Here is a 19,373-nt window from a genome sequence, read left to right on the forward strand (position 1 = left end):
GTTTTTCCACCCTCTTTTATCTCATTGCTTGTGCTATGCTTATAGTTGCAAGCATCTGAAGTCTAAAGATGGGAGCAAGTACGACCAATTTGTTTAATATGGCTTATGGCATTCTGCATCATCATCAGCTGCTACAAAATTGTTGTCATGGATAGGTCCAAACCCACACTGGTATACATTCCATCTGGATACCCAGAACGCACTTGCTGCTTCTCTGAACCGTCACTGGTGGATGAGAGGCAATGGGTGGGCTCTGTACTAATTTTCTAAGCATATGTCAGTAATGGAACACAATCATGACATTCCAACCATGCCATTCAACTTACAGGCTTTGGCAGAGGCCATTTATCATTCCTAACTTTGTGGTGATTTTTTGATTGAGTATCAGTGAAGAGATCATTCCACTATTTTCCATACCAGCTTTTAGAGATAGATAGGTAGGTAGGTAGATAGACAGGGTTCCACACAAGTGGGACGCTAGTGCATAATTCTACTTCATCACCTTGCCCCTACATCTATGTATTGACATGTTTATTTCTCCTCCTTTGTAGAATCAAACTGTAAATACAACTTTATACAACTCACGAATATGTTGGCTCCCTACACTAATGTACACAGCACACAGAGATAAGTGTTGGTGACAGCAGCTGTGTCCTTTACGGTGTTGCTGGTGTCATTCCTGCCTGTCAATATTTTATTGGAGCATTCCAAAATTTCACTCAGTCCTGCTGTTGTGTGAGAGTTGTTGAGCTTAACTTTTATTTCAGCAGCTGGTGTTTCAGCTAAAATCTGTAGAGCTGCACTGAGCTGTCAGTTGCCCCAAGGACAATTACCTTTGGCTGCATCAACTCTGCACAACACGCTGCTGCACACTGCTGACAGCAGGTATTTTATCTGAGAGTCCTAAGCCAAAGTTGTGCTGCAGGCTGAAGACTCTGGTCAACATTATCCCGTCTCTAAATTTAAACAGCAGCCCCAACCAAATGCACACAATAACCTGCTAACCCCAGTGAACCAAACCCAAGTAGTGACCAACAGTGGAGAACTTGGACCAGCTTCTTGGACCAGAATGAGTGATCCAATTGAAATTACCTCACTTGACATTAAAAAAAAAAAAACGGGGAGAAAATTTAGGAATAAACTTTAAATCAAGGAAAATTAACATGTAAAAGAGGCAAAAAAAAGTTTGAAAAAAGTAAATGAGGAGCCTCCCTGTTTTAAATTGTCAACACATTTTCATACTGATACATATGTGTGAGTGAAGCACGAGTGTAAGCAGAAAAGTAGTCCCCTTGATCTCAAGGGGGATACAGGTATGTGGGTGCTCTGTTTGCTCAAGTTGTTAAACAATCCCAGATAAAATATACTTGTTTCTAATGATAGGATAATGGCATTTTGCATATACTAACCTCATACTGCGAGTGTAATCTGGGTACTTTACAATTTACTAAATCACCACAGATGATACTCTCATGCATCATTGTGTAATCGGTGGTCTGTGAATGGAATTAAATCAACAGGGTAGATTATCTCATTTTCATTTACATTGCAACAGAAATATTTACACATTTGTTTATATCTTCCAGAGCCAAGACAAATAATAAATTTCATAGCCCATACAAAGTGAATCACTCTTTTTTCCCCATCTTATTAAGGTCTTTTGCTCTAATATAGCAGCAACCAGATAAACATGGAAGCGCTCCTCATAACCTGAAGATTATGAGACCCTAGGCAAGCAAATTTGGGGATCATCATGCTGGGCAGTGTGGTACAGTAGTGTCACACTCCACAAGAGTCCCGTCACACACTTCAAACACACTTGGGCTCAAATCTGAACAACAGTACTCTAAAAATGCTTTTCCCAGGCTAAGAGAGGCCTTTCACTCTTCTATTTATTGTTTTAATTTAAAATAAATTTTATGGTAAACATATGTTATGGAGCAGGCAGACTACAGCACAAAAATAACCAAGCTCTATCCTCACTCAGATTGCTCGGCTCGCAGGCCCCCAGGAGGGACAGTCCCAGCCCTGGCCCTGTCATGGCTGCCATCCTTTCCCAGGAGCCACCTTCCCACCACCTCTGAGGGCAAGGCTGGCTTCTTGTGATTTAGAGAGGTAGGTAAGGTCAGGCTGAGAGGAGCTGCAAAGAATCCCAAGGGATCGTTTTATTTCTAACTCACTCATCACCAGCCTTACTGACACTTGGATCATACTGTTTACAAAACACTCCATCTCACTCCAGATGCAGGAGTCTTCCACTCCTCATGGTTAAAATCCAGGGAAATAAATCAAAAATTCTCCTGTCTACAGAAAATGGATGTTGTTTAAAATAATAAGGCAGGTAGATTAAAAATCTCAGGATGGGAGACTCTTTTCCTGTCCTCCAGCTCCCTCAGATACTGAACTATAGGAAGTGGTTGGTGACGTGGGGAGTGCCTGACAATGGCTCTTTGTAATTTACATTAAAGACTTAACCTAAATGTCCATAGTCTTAGTAAGCATTTGAACCAAGCAGGTGTACTAGCCTGGATGCTTTTTCTGATCACAAATCATCAGGCATGAACTCCCAGAAAAGCTTTAGGAAAATTACTTTATATGACCACCAGAATTTATTTGTCTCCTCCCCAGACCCCCTTTTTCATTCTCTAACTTTGAATATGTATTTATAGAGTCACTTATTTTGGGAGTCAAAGAAACATCATACTCACTTTCCTTCACAGAAACAAGAAAAAAGACTTACAGCTTCTCCAGTGGAAACTGATGAAATACAAGTGCTCTTGGTCCTGCCAGCAAGAGACTGATGACTGGAGAGGGAGGTCCTGAATGACGACTCATTCATGGAGCCTCTCAGAAGGTCATTCTTTGATATTCGTATTAAGAACCTCAAACAGGGAACAGCATTGTGGATGGTTTTTCTGAAGGAAATTGGGAGAAGAAAAAAATTAGATGGCACATTAATGACACAGCTTTGAAAAGCATGTGATGAAAGCACCACCTCTTTCAACAGCCTCAGCACTGCTTCCGTTTTGGTTGAAGAGGTCTTAAAGACTACACGGAAACAGCATGGTATATCTAGTGGAAACTATTCAACAGGTTGAAAGAAAAATAGCAGGTTGCTCCTGGGCCTCAGATCAAAACATATATGGAAGAGCTGCGTGGATAAGTAGTAAGAATTGAAAATATCTTGAACAACATAATTGCTTCCTATTTAATTAAAAGGTTAACCCAGAAAACTTTCAAGTTATCTTGTATGAAGGTCTTCACTGTGCAAAGGCACAGGACGAGTGGAAAAAAGGGAGAGAGGGCCAGAAGAATCAGATATTATTTATTTGTAACATGGCAGCTCCTGTAAACTGCTATTCGGAATTAACACTCTGTACAAGCACAGAGGAAAAGGATAATCTAGGTTACTAGTTTTGTTAAATAACTAGTACATTTTAAATCATCATGTCTATTTTCAGAAAAGATTGCACATGTTAAAGGCTCAGAGATCTGATTCTAGAATCACAAAATGAGATCACTAGTTTGTTAATAAAAAAAAAACATCCCCAAAACGTACCACCACCACAGAACCCTAATATTTGGCATCATCACCACTCTCAGCATACCAGATTTCTGTGTGTCTTTCCTCTCTAATTCAAAGGCAACTGAACAAGCAGCTCTGTGCCTACAGTGGAGATGAGGACACCTGAAGAAAGCTTTCTACCTGCACCACCATTCCTGATTCTGCCAAGACACCTACTGGTGAGCTGTCAGAGCCCCACCAAGCTGCTTGAGGGTGCAGGAGGCTGCTCATGTGGTGCTGGATAAAAAAAGAGCTAAAGATGTGTAGAAAATAAAATGTTTTGAGACTCAGCAAGCATTTACAGGGCACAAAAAAATGCCAAGCCCCCATAAGTTGATTTTCATATTCAAGACCTCAGTCTGGTGCTGAAAAAGCAGCTGCCGACTTTTTTTCCCAGCTGAGAAGCTGAACCACTTCCCTCAGATACAGACACAGCTTTTGATGCTTGCCACAGCCTACCTGGGGCTGTAAAATACTCAATAACTTGAAGCTGGTGTAAAACATACCATCCTGTTTATTACGTGGGATTTTATGCAGAGGCCCCTCATCATGCTGGAGGTTCAGGAAACATATGCCTGACAGTGAATTTTCAATGACAACGTAAGAACATTTTTCATGTCTTCAGGGACCAGACCAAATTTACAAATATTTGGGAGGACTGTTGAGGGACATTTTGTAGGCTGGGGTGAAAGTATATTTTTAGAATGAACTTTTAATACTGTACATGTGAAATACAAAAAAAAAAAGTATAAACTAAGGTGCTTATTTAATGATATTTTTATAATCCTCTGAAATAAAAGTCACCTAAAGTCAAAATGTAGTAACTGCAAACAATTTTTGAGAAAATACTGGAAATCAAAATGATTCATCATCGTTCAGTTATTTATGACGGAGCAGTTTTGAATAAATAATTTTTGTAAAATTGTACTTCATTTGGGAGAAAGCTGGAAACATGGACATGCAGAATTTCCCTGTTAAAAACAAACAAACAGAAAACCAAAAAAAACCCCACCTTACAAAACCTAAAACTTCCAAAATCTGAGGAGGTTTCTGCAGTAACTCCAGCACAGCCAAGTCATGTTCTCACATACAGTTTTCTAAAGGGGTAAAAACTTTCTTCCTCCACTGAACAGCATTTCATGAATTAAAACTTCACGTACATTTCCGTATTTACATTTGTTACTTCCAGTGATACCTATCAGGGATAGAAGTGGGTTTTTTTCCTTTATACTGGTGGGGAGTGGGTGGGCAGGGGGAGTATATAACAATTAAGCTCTCAGACCAGTTCTTAAAAGCCAAGTGCTAACACAAAAGTCACTGTTGCATTTTCAGTTGCATTCATTGTAAGGTATTTTTCTTTTCATTGCTTAAGGTAAGGAAACCTGGCAGAGACTGGTTTGATTTGTTGGGATGTTAAGACAGAATTCTCTGCGCAAAAAAAAAGCATCTTGCTGTGGTAGTGGCACATCACTGGTTTGAGGCATATTTGAACTATTTATAACCTGATGTCCAGATGCCCCTCTCTAGAAAGATCTGGAAAATGACTTGGATTTAACTCAGTTCAGGAGTTCCAATACAAAATAACAATTCATCCCCTGCACCAACCCCTGAAGTCTTAGGCCAGACTGAACAGACTGGCCCATTTACCTGTCACTGGGTAAGTTATTTTCAGTACATAATGTGAGTTATTAGAAGATTTGGAAATCATCCAGAAACCTTTGTCTTTACATATGTTTTCATTATTCACCGTTCAAGCAAAATTGGTCCTGCCAACGTATTTTCACTGCTAATTTGTTGGTGTACTGGGGCTGCTTTTTCAGTTTTAAAACTGCATGCTTGACACATCACGAGGGACCCAACATTACTTTTTTTCCTGACTGGATGACTCCCATATCTATGAAATGTCTTCACAACTACTCCATAAAGACTTCCTTTGTTGGTATGTCCAGAAATACAAATGAGGAAGCAGGGGAAAAATAAAACAAAACACTTTTTAAGAGAGTATCTAAAACACTGTTGTGGATTCCAGCTTTTTTTTCTGAATACAATCATACTTAGAGAAGTTGATGCTGGTAGGGAAAAGACTAATACAAGCAGTTCAATATATAGTGTCTGCCTTGACAACACTCATTTGATCTCGCAACAATAATATAAGGAGTCATTGAACACGATAGCTTTGGATCAGAAAAAAAAACCAAACCAGACCAAATCCCACCACAAAACAGGTTCATAATGTGTCAGCCAGACATGCAAAACTTCTCACTCAAATTCTGCAAGCCATCAGAGACTAGTCATTCTCCTATTCTAAACTAAAACGTTCCGCAACCTTCAAAAACTATGGACTCAAGTTTTTGGAGGATGCAAAACAGTGTTAGTTTTGATAGCAGATGTTTTCAAACAAAACAGGTTTTCACCATTTCTGGCTGCATTTCCGCTAGTTTTCTGAAAAACTTTTAACTGTTCCTCTTAATTCTTACAACTGTTCTTACACACTGTCATGCATCAGACATTCAAAAAATGAACTCAATTTCCAGCTCCCAAATCCTAGTTTTCAGGCAATATAATTTTAGCAGTTTTTCCAGTTCTTGGGTGAGACAAACCTCGTAGGGACGACTAACCCTGCCATCTAGTGGCATTTGTAAATTTATCCCATTTATCCCCATGGCATCCCTGTTCCATCCGAGCTTCTGACACAGCATCTCGTTGTGGTAGATATGCTTTGAAAGACTTGCAGAAAAATCTAGAAATAGCTGAATAGCAATTCTGTACAAGTATTTTTCACTGCCAATGTTTCAAAAACACATTATGTATGGCTAAGGAGAATATTGCAAGCTCTGAGCTGTATGTTCTCTGTGAGGTATAGTTTCTTCTGAGTACACTTCTGTGAGTCATAAAGGTGAAATATACATTTAGGAGCACACCTAATGCTGGAGATAGGGCTGAGAACACAATGGAGTCGTATTCCTTTCCTTATATTAAACAAACACACAAACTTGGAAAACAGCCCCCCCCCAAACTATTTCTTCTGCAAAGGGAAAGGTTTCTGAAGGAAACAAATTTCCCTTTTCTGGGACAGGTTTTCTGATTCTTTGAAGAAGTGTCTCTTGTTGTATATTAAATTATCATTGCATTCACCTGATCTTGTAGGTTTCCCATGAGAGTGAATTGGTTTTTTACACTCCATTGCGACCCTTCTAATCATCTACTCTTTGGGAACAAGTTGTCTTTATGCTCTCTATCCCTTACCTTACTGCAATCAAAGGGCCTGGATAAAAAAGCAGAATTCCTACCTTTTAGCTCAGAAACTCACTCACTGGCTGTGAGAAGCTTAAGAAAGAAATAAACTCCATTGTGACCCTTCTAATCATCTACTCTATGGGAACAAGTTATCTTTATACTCTCTATCCCTTACCTTAGTGCAATCAAAGGGCCTGGATAAAAGGCAGAATTCCTACCTTTTAGCTCAGAAACTCACTCACTGGCTGTGAGAAGCTTAAGAAAGAAATAAAAAGGCAAGAAAAGTTGACTAACCATGCAGCTTATTGAGACTGTTGAGAGTTTTAATATTTGCTAGTGAAATTGTGATGGGTTGGCACAGCATTCTGTTTTAAAAATATGCAGTAATTGATAACTATAATAATAAGTAGAATTAAAGTATAGTATAATTGGCTTATGAAGTTTCACAAATATTTAATATCTTCAAAAAACTATTAAAGTGCTTCAGAGAAGTGATGAACATGACATTTTGACCACTGAACCCCAGTAGTGCAGTGTAAAACTTTTTTTTAAGTCAAGGCTAATGTATTTTGAAAAGGTAAAGAATGGGAAAGTCTTTTCCCTGAAACAAATAAATGAAACAATTATGAAAACATCCTTCAGAAGAGATTTCTTTCCACAAAGTAAAGCATTTCAGCATTGTCTGGTTTATATTTTGAAGGGAAACACTTGTTAATCCGAGTTAGCAAGCCTGCTAATGGAAAAGCAGTATTTTCAGTGTATTTGGAAAAGTTTCTCATTTGCAGGGAGCTTTGTCTGGATTGCTGGCTTCCTGCAGCTCTCACTTTGCAGAGGACTTCTATGAAAATGCGGTTTGCTTCTTACAGAGCTTGTCCCAAAGACCTGTAACCTGTTTATGTTAGTACTGAAGTTGGTGTAGAGAGAATAAGTATTTCAGAAAACCAAAACTCAAATATTCATATATATAGCTTCTTAAACTGGTGATTATGTGATTTTGGAGCCTCACTGGTTAGGACTGATTATCTGGAGAGTGCTCTTTAGTCACTGTCCCTGGTGTGGCAAAAAAAGAACCCGAGCATCACCTCCTCCTCCTGTCAGTCATGGTGTTGTGCAGCTCCACAGGACAGAGCAAGGCTGTGAGGGGAAGGAAAGGTGAAAGGAGGAACTGTTCTGCTCTGCTCACCACCCCTGAGGCCACGTCTGGAGCTCTGTGTGCAGTCTGGGCTGCCCTGTACCAGGTGGACACAATGCAGGGTCTGAACACACAGGTCAGAGGGGTGAGGGCAATTCATTCACTGTAAAACATACATTTGCATGTACAGTTATAGACATACCTATATGTTTACTGTACCTGTATCTTGGGTGAATTATTGCATATATGATAGGGTTGTAGATTGCAGAAGCTTTGGCAATGACTGCTGGCACAGATTTTGAATATGGTGTTAAGGTGTTGCCTTGACTAAAACAAAGCAAAAATATTAGACTCAGCTATCCCATGGATTAATACTAAACTACTAAAACATATTACTCATTTTGGCTTTTTTGTGCTGTGATCTCTTTATTAAAAATACCCCATAAATGTTAATTCATTCAAATGAAGTCTTTGCTCAGATGAAAGGTTTGCATTTGACAGAGAATACTTAATTTCACTCTTTGGAGAAGATGAAAGATATTCAAGTAATTAGTTATCTATTTGAGGATGACCAGGAACACAAACTACACTAGGCAAAAAAATCCAAAACACAAAACCCAGCAAAACAACCTCCCTTGTGAACATCTGAGAAAAGGGAATAGCAATAAAAAAGAAAACAGAATCAAATTTAAAAATTTTTCAACAGCAATATCTGTGCAGTACAGTAATGGGTGTCAACAACTTAGCTGCAATCACTGCAGGAGGAAGAGAGGACTTGAAGTGGTTTGAAACCAATATTTTCCTCTTGACTTCAAGCTCCTACAGTCAGTCACATGCAATCAATATCACCACAGTATCACAGAATCACAGAATGTTTGGGGTTGGAAGGGACCTTTAAAGATCACCTAATCCAACCTCTCTGCCATGGGCAGGAGCACCTTCCACTAGAGGAAGTTGCTTAAAACCCCTCCCAACACAACCTTGAAATCAACAACATGCACCAACAAGACAACAGGTCCCTTTGGGTGAAGAGCAGTTGGAGGTCCATGGGAGCTCAGGACTGAATAGCAGGAAGCAGAACCTCTTTTCTGCCCTGTGAGAGAACAGGTGTTAGGAGGGAAAAGAGGTACCTCCTCCAACTCATACCAAGAAAGTATCATGGGAGAGAGGAAAAAATGTGTACCAAAAATGTGGATAAAAAGTCATAAGAATTTTAAAATACACAAACAATCCCTTCTCTGGCTTTATCCACAAGGACACAGGGTAGAATGCAGTATCACCTCTAAACTAATAAGCATTTAACAGCCTTTCAAAAGGGAGTTCTGCTTCTTGTGGGTCACAGTACTGATCATAGTTAGATTGGAATACAACCCATGCTCTTTGGATTACGTTTCCACTTACCCTGCCCAGGCAATCAAGGTAACACAAGCATATGGAGACCAGGATAAGACATACACAACGATAACCACAAAAGCAATTTTTGCCAGTTTCCACTCATTCTTGATGGACTGAGAGAGATAGGATTTCCGGCTGCAGGACCCCAGCTTTTGAACATCTCTGTGGGGAGAATAAAATACAGGTACATCAGCAGGAGGGTGAAAAAGTGAGGTGCCACATTCTAATACGTTCTCAGCAAAATGACAAGATTTCATCTTTTCCTGCTCTAATTCTTCCTTTTCCCCCTGATATTTAAAAAAGTCTAGAAGGTAATTAATGTAGCAAAATGGTCCTAGGAATTCTGTCTGAGCTGCATTTGCTTGTAGGACTGAGCCAGAAGAACTCCTAGGAATACAGGATGGGACTCCAGGATCCTTTTCTCAGCACAAGGAGGGTTTCAGGTTGAAAGGGTGAAGCAACTGGCACCGTTTGCTCTCTGTTGCTCTCAGAAGTGGAGCAAGCAAAGGCACAGATGGATGCAAAAATCAAATCTTGATGGCTTTTCCTTTTCAAGGGAGGAACAGCTTACAGAAATCCCAGCTCATGTACTGGAACACCCTGACCACTCTGAGGAACCTGGCGCCAGATGCTTACAGGGATATTTTTACATCCCTGCAGATTTATTCACTGGAGAATAGTATTTTCAGGGGGGAGTACAACAGGCAGTCCTAATATTTTTGCTAATAGAAGGTCACATCAAATTCTCTTCTCACACTAGAAAAATTTCCCACACGTCAATTAAAAAAAAAAAAAAAAAGAGTGGTTTTTATATGTTTTAGCATCTTAAAAAGTTTAGCATAGAAATAACAATTTTCACATATCAGTGTTCTTCAATGGAGGTACATTTCAGGCTGAAAACAGAAATTTCCAGTGAGCAGTGTAACAAACTGCTTCCTGGTGCACTGCAAACATACCTGTAAAGTGAATTTACTGTATCAGTGAGCAAAAGGCATAGAAAAATCTTGTGGCCACTGTGCTTGATGGGAGTACAGGATAAAATTGTTTTAAGGATGCATATTTTGCTTCTTTGCTTGGCATCAAATATGCATACGCAAAGCATAGCAAAAACTAAGACTGAGGCCAAAAATAGAGTTCAGTAAGAACTTCAATTTAGGCATATAGCTAAACATACTTGTAAAAATTGAATTTAGCCTTGTGAAGTCAACCAACTTCCACAAGTGCATGCAGATAGGCACAGAAAAAAAATATTGGAGCTGATGACAGTACTAGCAGCAGGAAGGACTCTCAGCTCCAGCTGGTGCTGGATCAGCTGGAAAATAAGTCATGTACTCATTAGGAGGAAAATAACTGGCAGAATGAAGTTACTTGACAGAGCAAACACCTTGCTGATTTTTTATTTCAAATATAGATCAAGAATTTGGAAAAAATTGTCTTAACAAACACAACCAGATATTGTGCATACAGTTGTGATGCTTGAGTGAACCACAATGTTTTCTGGTCTGCCTGCCTTAAATAAAACTGTCAAAAATATGAAGACTGCAATGGTTGGACTTGATGAAATGGCTGGACTTGATGGTCTTAAAGGTCTTTTCCATCCAAAATGATTCTATGATTTTATGTTTAGAGAGCAGCTCAAAGTCAGACGATACTCCTGTTGCTAATATTATTTATCATCCCTTGGGGCTGAAAACTGCAGAATGCACAGGGACTGTATTCCTTGTATTACAAATCTGAAATACAAATAATCTAAACTATCAAATTATCTGGTGTACTATTAATTATCACACTATAGGGTAAGATTAGAACCACAAGAGACTTTTTTCTGTACTCCAAGATACATATATCCATTCCAATCTTTACACTAGCAAAATATTTCTCCATTTGCTGTTAGCTGTTCATGATCTGCCACTTTATTTCCAATTTCAGCTCAGATTAACTTTTGATTCAGATTTTTCTGCAGATAAAGAAATTGAGAAAATATTCTAATACAAGACAGCTATGTTGCTTACCTGCCAGTACGTCTTATGGCCAGGAACATAAATAAATAGCAATGGAATATTATTATCAAGGGGATAAAAAATACGCAGCAACATAAAATCATGGTGTAACTTCTGTTGGCAGGGGAGTAGGTTACATAGTCCCACGTACAGGATATCATCAAGCCCTCAGGCACATAAGAACCTGTGAAACGCATGAAATACATTATTCACACATATACCCAAAACTTGTGCAGTTGCTGATCCAACAACTGAGCACTTAAATACCTTACTGTACACATTAGCCTTCGAGAGCTGTGCCAGCCGTGCTATACGTGTGGTCTGAGAAAGTCAGTGCACACGTGGAGAGGATGTCCCGACTGCCAGACTCTCAGATACACCAAATACTCCATCTGCAATTTGCTCTGCCTGAATACAGCCTGGGGTTAGGGGAGAAGAAGATCTGTGTGGCAGTAGGTGCAGATGTACAGTACGACAACAAACCATCAGGTGGTAGCTAGCATCCGCCCAAGAGTTTATCAAAAACCTCATTTTTTTTATACCCCGTGCACGGCTAAAGCAGACCACGTAGGGAATGCTAGAAATGAGAGAGAGGAGACAACATAGACAACATACTCCACCCAAAAAGTGGGGCCACGCTCCATCCCAGCGAGTACAGCCACACCACGGCGATGGCCTGCAGGGTGCGCCTCTTGGAATTCCACTGCATGGATCGCAGGGGCTTGGTGATCACGAGGTAGCGGTCCACAGAAATAGCTAGTAAAGTCATCATGGAGGTTATTCCAAAGAGAGCCCCACAGAAAGCATACAAGTCACAGCCTGAAGCAGAAAATGTCAATGTCAGGGGTTTTCTTAAAAGAGATGGATGTTTTCTTTCAGAGTTTGACGTGATAAGCCTTCTATTTTTTCCCTGGATTTCTATCCCCTTCAAAGAACTTTATTAGCCTCACAATTTCAAAATTATTAAAGGTTTGTTTAAAAAGTGAGCATTAATAAAATACAAATGGATGTATTTAACAAGTCCTCCTCTCCACTGTGAGCTCCAACTGGGAAACTTTTGTCAATGGAAAACTGCCTCAAAGAAAATCCAATCTAATTAAAGTTACATTTTCCTGGACTGTTGCCCAATATATTGATCTCAACAGGCTGCAGCAGACATCTGTCTGCTAATGACAGATGGGTGTTTCAAAAAATGACTTTAGTTTATGTGGCTTAAAAACAGAAGTAGTTTAAATTTATAGCTAAAAGGCCAGCTGGAAAACAGCTCCAGCTCGTGCATCAAATAGCAGCAGTTTCTAAAAAAACTGACAGATTTGACACGAAACATTCCCCCCCACCTTGCATTCAAGCATTGTGCTAGCAGATGATGAAACTTTGTAGATTTACACTGCCCCTAATTTGATTCAGAAACCTGTGTCAAATGATCATTCATTTTTTTGAGACCTTGAGTCAGCTGGTGTGTTTATAGACAGCAGCCTAGCAGAAAGGGGGGCAATCGAAATGCCCGATTCAACCTTAAAGTAGGCTGCTTCTAAAATCTTTATAAGTAACCTGTAATTAAGGATCAAATCCCACTCAACTGGCAAATCAAATCCAAATCAATTGCTTTATTTGTGGCAGCATGGTGATTTACACTGGTCTTATCTAACAGGATGAACAAGACAAAAAACATCCCCAGCTAAAGAAAAGCCCATTCTTTAGGGCTAAATAACCATGATCTCTGGGGTTGCTCCGCTGATACACAGCTGCTACTTGGTGGGAATTTTCACCCAATGATGTGATAAGCAGTACTAACCAGAGCACTGAGCTGTCTGCTGTACTCACATTTCAGCTATAATTTGAGCATGCATCACCTTTTCTTCCTTGCCATTGGAAAGAAAGGAGCTTAAATTTGCAGAGAATGCTCAACTATCATTATTTATCTCTGAATTAAATGTGAGATTCCTAGAAACGTGTTAGTATTTATCAACATACATTTCTAAATAAAAATATTATCTCCCTTTTAAACTAGTACAGAAAAAGATACTTATGACTTAATAAAACTTTTCTATCCATCTTTAGCCATAGCATCTGCCCTTACATGCTAAAGGGTAACATGATTGCATGTTGTCGTTGACTCCTTTCTTTCCAAAATAACTGAGATGAAAGAACCAAACCTATAACACAAAATATGTGCCATTATGCTGACGGATGATGTCAAGAACCAGAGTTGTCACTTGAGCTTTGTGCTACTGTCTCCACAGCTCAAGCCAAGATTGTTATGGCTAAAATAGGATGCAGAGAGTGTAGAGCTGGTGAGGTATGAATTAGTGTTGAAAAGTACCTATATCTCCAAGTATCCACTCTCTGTGCAAGCTGTTGACAAAGCACATGGGTGCTTGAGAAGCTGACATCAGGAAGTCGCTCACAGCCAAATTCATTATAAAGTAGTTTTGGGGTGTCCTCAGCTTCTTGTTGCTTAAAAACATGAGAAATATGTGATTTTAAGTAGGCAAAGTGAACAATTAACTTTATAAATTTGCTTACTAGCATAAAGAAATGCTATCTAGGTTGGAATGGTTGTTGACTTACACTTAATCAATTGCTAATCGTCAGCCCATTACTGCAGCTACAGACGCAGTCTTTTCAAAATGACAGCTGACAATAGCAGAGGGGATAAAATGGATTGTTTCCTCTCCAAATTGAGGAGAATTCCATCTGTCTTGATAAATATGGGTTTGTTCAGGAGAAGAGTAATTTGCTGTGTGATGGCTGACAATAGCAGAGGGGATAAAACGGATTGATTCCTCTTCAAATTGAGGAGAATTCCAGCTGTCTTGAAAAATATGGATTTGTTCAGGAGAAGAGTAATTTGCTGTAAGTGCAGTAACACTGAGTGTGTCCTCCTCTGCACAAGATCAGGACCTGAAGAAAGTTACAGAGCCAAAGGACCTGCTTTTGGTGAATTTTTAAAACCTACTAACTTGGAGAGTCACCACACTACCAGTAGCAAAGTGCTATGGCACAAGCCTAGCGTGCACAGAGATGTGAAAAACAAACCCTTTTGTTCATATACATCTCAAAAGACAGAACAAAAGCTCTCAGCTTCAGGTGAACCAGCAACATTAAGTGCCACAACAAGGAGTGTGAAAGCAGCAGCCAGTCTGCAAGTAAAGTTTGTTCAAAGAAAACAAACATCACTTCCAGGCTTTTTTTTCCCCCCACAGCTCACCACCTCATGTAGTGTCACTTCATAGGGATATCTGGATTTACAGCCTCCTTGGAAACTTTGACCTGGTATTCAAGCTTATCCTGGGCTCTGGCTAAGAGGAATAAAGCTGCATGATAAAGAAAGTCTCACTTTTACTTGGTGTTACTTGGTTGAACAATTTGTTCAAGCTTGTCACTCTGATCAAATACTATGTCCCACTAGGAAAGTTATATTAATTTGCAAATTCAGGTCACCCAAATCCACCTAAAAATTGGCAGTTTGAGGGGTATACTGAGGAATTGTAACACGGAACTGGTAGTCCCTCAACATGAACCACTGTATTAGTTGCATGGCAAAGTAAAGAGCTTTGACAGTTAGAGTTTGAATTCCGGACTTTTCTCGGTGTGATGTACATATAATACAAAAAGAGGTGACTTGGCACACTTCATGAGACAGGGAGGGTGCAGGATTTTATAAAAAGCTCTGCTCTTGCAACCCGCATGCAGTAACTCTCAGTAGTTTGAAATAATTGTTTCTCTTCCTCTAAAAGCCTCCTTCAGTGTAGAAAGTTTAACAACTGAGGCCTTCCTCATGTGCTTTAAAATATTAGTATTTGCAGCTAATATGAATTTCTTTCCTCATGCTCAGAAAGAAATACTGACAAAGTAATTGAGAAAGCCATCTCAATGCTGCTGAAATTTTAATGAAGTCTTGGGTCTCATAACTTCTTGCAACTGGGTGAGAGAGGGTGGAGAGTTCACACATTCACAGGTGCATATCTGCCTAGAGATTTTCCTACTTTGACAATGTAATGTTTTCATTACATCAGCTAAACCAAACAAATTTCAAGAAAAACAGAGAGTTTACACTGGATTTCAAAAATCATTAAGGCATTTACATTTTCGAGGTTTTCAATTTATCCTCTATCTCATGTTAAAATACGGTTATTCAAAATAACTAATTTGTCTTAAACATTTAAGAATAGGAATCTAATGCTTTGTTCACAACCTCACCAACATTTCTAGCATTGTAAACCCCCTCTGCAGCAGCATGCATGACCACAGCAAGTAGTGAGCAAGGATGATTTTGAAATCCTGTATCACAGTGTGGTACAGAAAGCAGCTATTTATTTTTTCCATGAGATTTTTGCATACTCCAGCTGCAGTAGCTTTGGCTGCCTGTTATGCTGTCAGAAGCCAAGTGAGCACACAAACTGGCAGAAATCCTATGATCTGCCTGGAGCAGGGAATACACTGATGGCATGAGCCTATTTCATGTAGCATATCGCTTCCTTGGTTCTTCCAGGACATCTGGGCTGCTGCTAAGAGCATCAATTTTTGCCAATTATTTCTGCAAATTCTGCAGAGTGAGTAAAGAATTCTGCAACTGGGAAACTAGTTTCCATCACTAGAAGTATTAAACTCATCTTTAAACTTTTAATTGGAAATGTTTATAGTACAAGGTATTTATTTTCTCATTTCCTTTGATTCTTTAAAACATAAGGAATTTATACTGAGTTTATCAGTGATGTGCTTAAACATATGGGGTGGGGTGAGGTTGCCTTTTCTCCCCCATTTGTTGCTATCAGACTTTGCTTGGCAATTTAATTCAGGTGGGAACAATGCAGAACACCTGCACACAGGCACACCTGAACCTGAAGGCCAGGCAGATTAACTGTGAAAGGGAATTTTGTACCTGTAAAATGCGTAGAGAACTAGGAGGTTTCCAATGATGCCAATGGAGCCAATAGTGAGCACACACGTTCCTACAGTGTAAAAAACATAGTCGGGGATCTCTGCCTTGGTCACAGTGTGTGGCTGGGTGCCCATGTTCAAACCCTGAATGGAAAACACAAAAAGGAAAGCTTAGCCCATTCAGGACACTTATTACATGGGACACACGCTCAGGCTGTTGAAGCAAGGAAAAACGTTCACTTTCACAGTTTGTGCAAATCAAATACACACCTCTGAGCTCTTGTCACACCCTCTGTAATCAAGTTTCCTTCAAATAGCCTTCATTAATTTAACAATACACATTTAGTCTAAAAATCAACAAGGAAAACAGATTGGAAAAAAATACTGAGGAAGTTATGATGACGATGATGTGAAAAAGACAAAGATGTGCAACCATAGAACTTGCTCTAGGAAACTGCTGCCCTTTGGGATGCAGAGCGAGCTGATGTCACAAACTTCAGTTCAACAAGGAAAAACCCGTCATGCTTTGGTTTTATTAGGAGCACTGGTTTCAGATCCCACACTTGCAAACATTAAATCCACCCTGCTTCCCCAAGCTCCCTATCCACTATCTGACAGTGCTACAAAACCTGGGAATTCCCCATGGAAAAGCTAGGGGACCAGAGGTAAACCAGCACCAGTAACATCACCTGTGTAAGCACAAATACATTAAATCGTCTGACACAACTTTCACTGCCCTTTATCACCAGCATGTGAATAAAAACCCACCAGCTCACTATGTTTTGGGGTTTTTAAAAACAAGTTCAGGTTCATCAGCAGCTAAATTCAGCAGCAAAGCAGCCTATAGCTGATCCGCTCAGCTTTCATTAGTTTTATCAACACAAAGAGCCCAAATTGGCTAATGGAGATTCTTAAGGAGTCAAAAGCAGCTAAGCCACACAGAGTGCTGACACACAGAGTCAGATCTGGACAGCTTAGTGAAAGGTATGGCACCTTATCACAGCTGAGGACCTGCTTTGCATCACCACGTTTTGCTCCTGTAGGGCTCAGTGATGTGCCAGCTATAGAACAAGGCTGATTCTGACCTGCAGGAACAGAGCATGGTGACATAGAAAGTTCAAGACGATAACTATCACCTCACTGGTAGTATTTAAGCAGCTATTTGAAAAACAACTTCCCTACCACCACCCCGTGCCACCCCCTGCCCGTTCCTAGCTCCTAATGTCCCATACTGCTGCTTCTCCTTTCTGTCCTCTGTTATTCCTCACATATCTATGAAACGCACACACTACAGCTCCTTCCTTGTACAACAGTTCTAGCTGTGGGCATCTCCTTAACTGCACGACCCAACTAGGGGTACTCCCTGGGTTGGGTTGCATTTGGTGATAGGGAGCACCCAGTGAGATGCAGAGCACACCCTGAGCATCTGCAAAAGAGCAGGTCTGGAGCAGAAATAATGATGGCAAAGATTCTGGGGCTGAAGTGATGTAGTAATTCCTCACGTATCTATGAAACGCACGCACTACAGCTCCTTCCTCGTACAACAGTTCTAGCTGTGGGCATTATCTCCTTAACTGCATGACCCAACTAGGGGTACTCCCTGGGTTGGGTTGCATTTGGTGATAGGGAGCACCCAGTGAGATGCAGAGCACACCCTGAGCATCTGCAAAAGAGCAGGTCTGGAGCAGAAATAATGATGGCAAAGATTCTGGGGCTGAAGTGATGTAGTAAACAGTACAAAAGCTAAGGCTTCAAAGCATAAAGCTGCTTCAAAGCCTTCTCATCAATCTGTCAGACCCTACCCAACACAGGCTACCAACATGACACTTCACCAAAGATAACATTGTTGTAAAAATAGAACGAAATGAAGAGGAGCATCTGCTGGTACTGGCTGCATCAGGGAACAGTCACTGCTATTCCCAGCAATTAGCCAGTGAGGGAAAAAAAGTTACCCTGTGTAGTATTTACCTTTGAAGAAGGTGTGAGAGGTAGCATAAGGGCAGGCAGGGCATGGGGAGGTGGCCCAGTGCAGTCGTGGTCATTTGGTGGTAGCAGGTACAGAGAGCACTGTGCTTTCAGAGCAGGGCTGCCTGGGCACACAAATTAACCATGTGAAACTCCTTTCCTCTTCCCTCAAACATGTTCTTCTCAGCAACATGCATGAACTAAATCAGAACTCTGCCTCATTTCTGGAAGTGCATACCAAAGAGGCTAAACTGGGGAGAAAGGAAAAGGATCCTTTTTTTCCTTCCTTTCCAGATTATCTGTTAGGCATGCTCAGGATTTACCCCTACACAGAGAGTTATTATATAGAGGAGTATTATACAGATACTGTAATCCAGGGCAAGTAGTACTTGCCTGTCATATGCATTATGCTTTACTTCACCATATGAGAACTCACTATTGCAGAAACTCATCTGAGAAACGGACTATGAATTTCACACCCAAAGGTGCCTTGCTTTGTCTCTCTGCTGAAGGGAAGCTGACTTGGAAATTTTGGCCTTGTTTATTCAATTACTAGTGGTGAGCTGTGTCAAAAGCTGAGAAATGTCTCATGTGACACATTTGTAAACTCAGATTACAGTTTGCTGGCAATACTGGATGAAATATAAACTCTCCATGCTTACAGAGTGGAATTTGGAAGGCAGTAAATACCAGGAATTACACAGAGCCCGCAATCTCAGAGAGAAGCTAAAGTGAAGGACTTTTAGATTATACAGACTTTGGAGAACAGGTCTTGCCTTCAGGGGAGTCCATAAAATACCATGTCCACTTTTGCTGCAATGTTAATAGCAGTAGGAACAACTTTAAGATCTGAATGAAAAGATGGCTACTTATTCACTCTGTTGGTGTCACCCTGAAACAGCAGGATGTGGCAGGCATCCAGCTCTATGAAATGTGGCAAGCTGCTAAAGACATTTATAACTCTAATCTAGATCTAAAAAGATGTGTATATATATGTGTGTGTGTATATTTCAGCAAAAAATCTCAACTTGTTAAAAAATAATTTCATTAAACTGGGGGAAATTTTCTAAACAAATAAGTTAAACCACTACAAACAGCTGCAAATTAGTCAAGGAGAATTTATACTTCATTTTATTCACGTAATTTATTTCACTAATTTGACAATTTCACAATAGAGAACTTCAAGAACAAAGAT

The 19,373-nt window shown here is 40.0% G+C and overlaps 1 protein-coding gene across 1 annotated transcript in view; it reads right to left on the reverse strand.

Moving 5' to 3' along the window:
• LOC103769333 (melanopsin-like) overlaps positions 1 to 16,352 on the reverse strand; it is a 21,340-nt gene extending 4,988 nt beyond the window's left edge. The window contains exons 1-7 of the mRNA XM_008936519.1: positions 16,215 to 16,352; positions 13,653 to 13,786; positions 11,945 to 12,148; positions 11,342 to 11,513; positions 9,336 to 9,491; positions 8,154 to 8,261; positions 2,741 to 2,915 (exon numbers count right to left, since the gene is read on the reverse strand). Coding sequence (XP_008934767.1) covers positions 2,741 to 2,915; positions 8,154 to 8,261; positions 9,336 to 9,491; positions 11,342 to 11,513; positions 11,945 to 12,148; positions 13,653 to 13,786; positions 16,215 to 16,348 — 1,083 coding nt within the window. The 5' untranslated portion in view covers positions 16,349 to 16,352. The remainder of the gene's footprint in view (positions 1 to 2,740; positions 2,916 to 8,153; positions 8,262 to 9,335; positions 9,492 to 11,341; positions 11,514 to 11,944; positions 12,149 to 13,652; positions 13,787 to 16,214) is intronic.
• Positions 16,353 to 19,373: the final 3,021 nt, after the last annotated feature.

This window comes from Merops nubicus, unplaced genomic scaffold (assembly GCF_000691845.1).
Source record: "Merops nubicus isolate BGI_N331 unplaced genomic scaffold, ASM69184v1 scaffold9673, whole genome shotgun sequence".
Taxonomy (NCBI): Eukaryota; Metazoa; Chordata; class Aves; order Coraciiformes; family Meropidae; genus Merops; species Merops nubicus.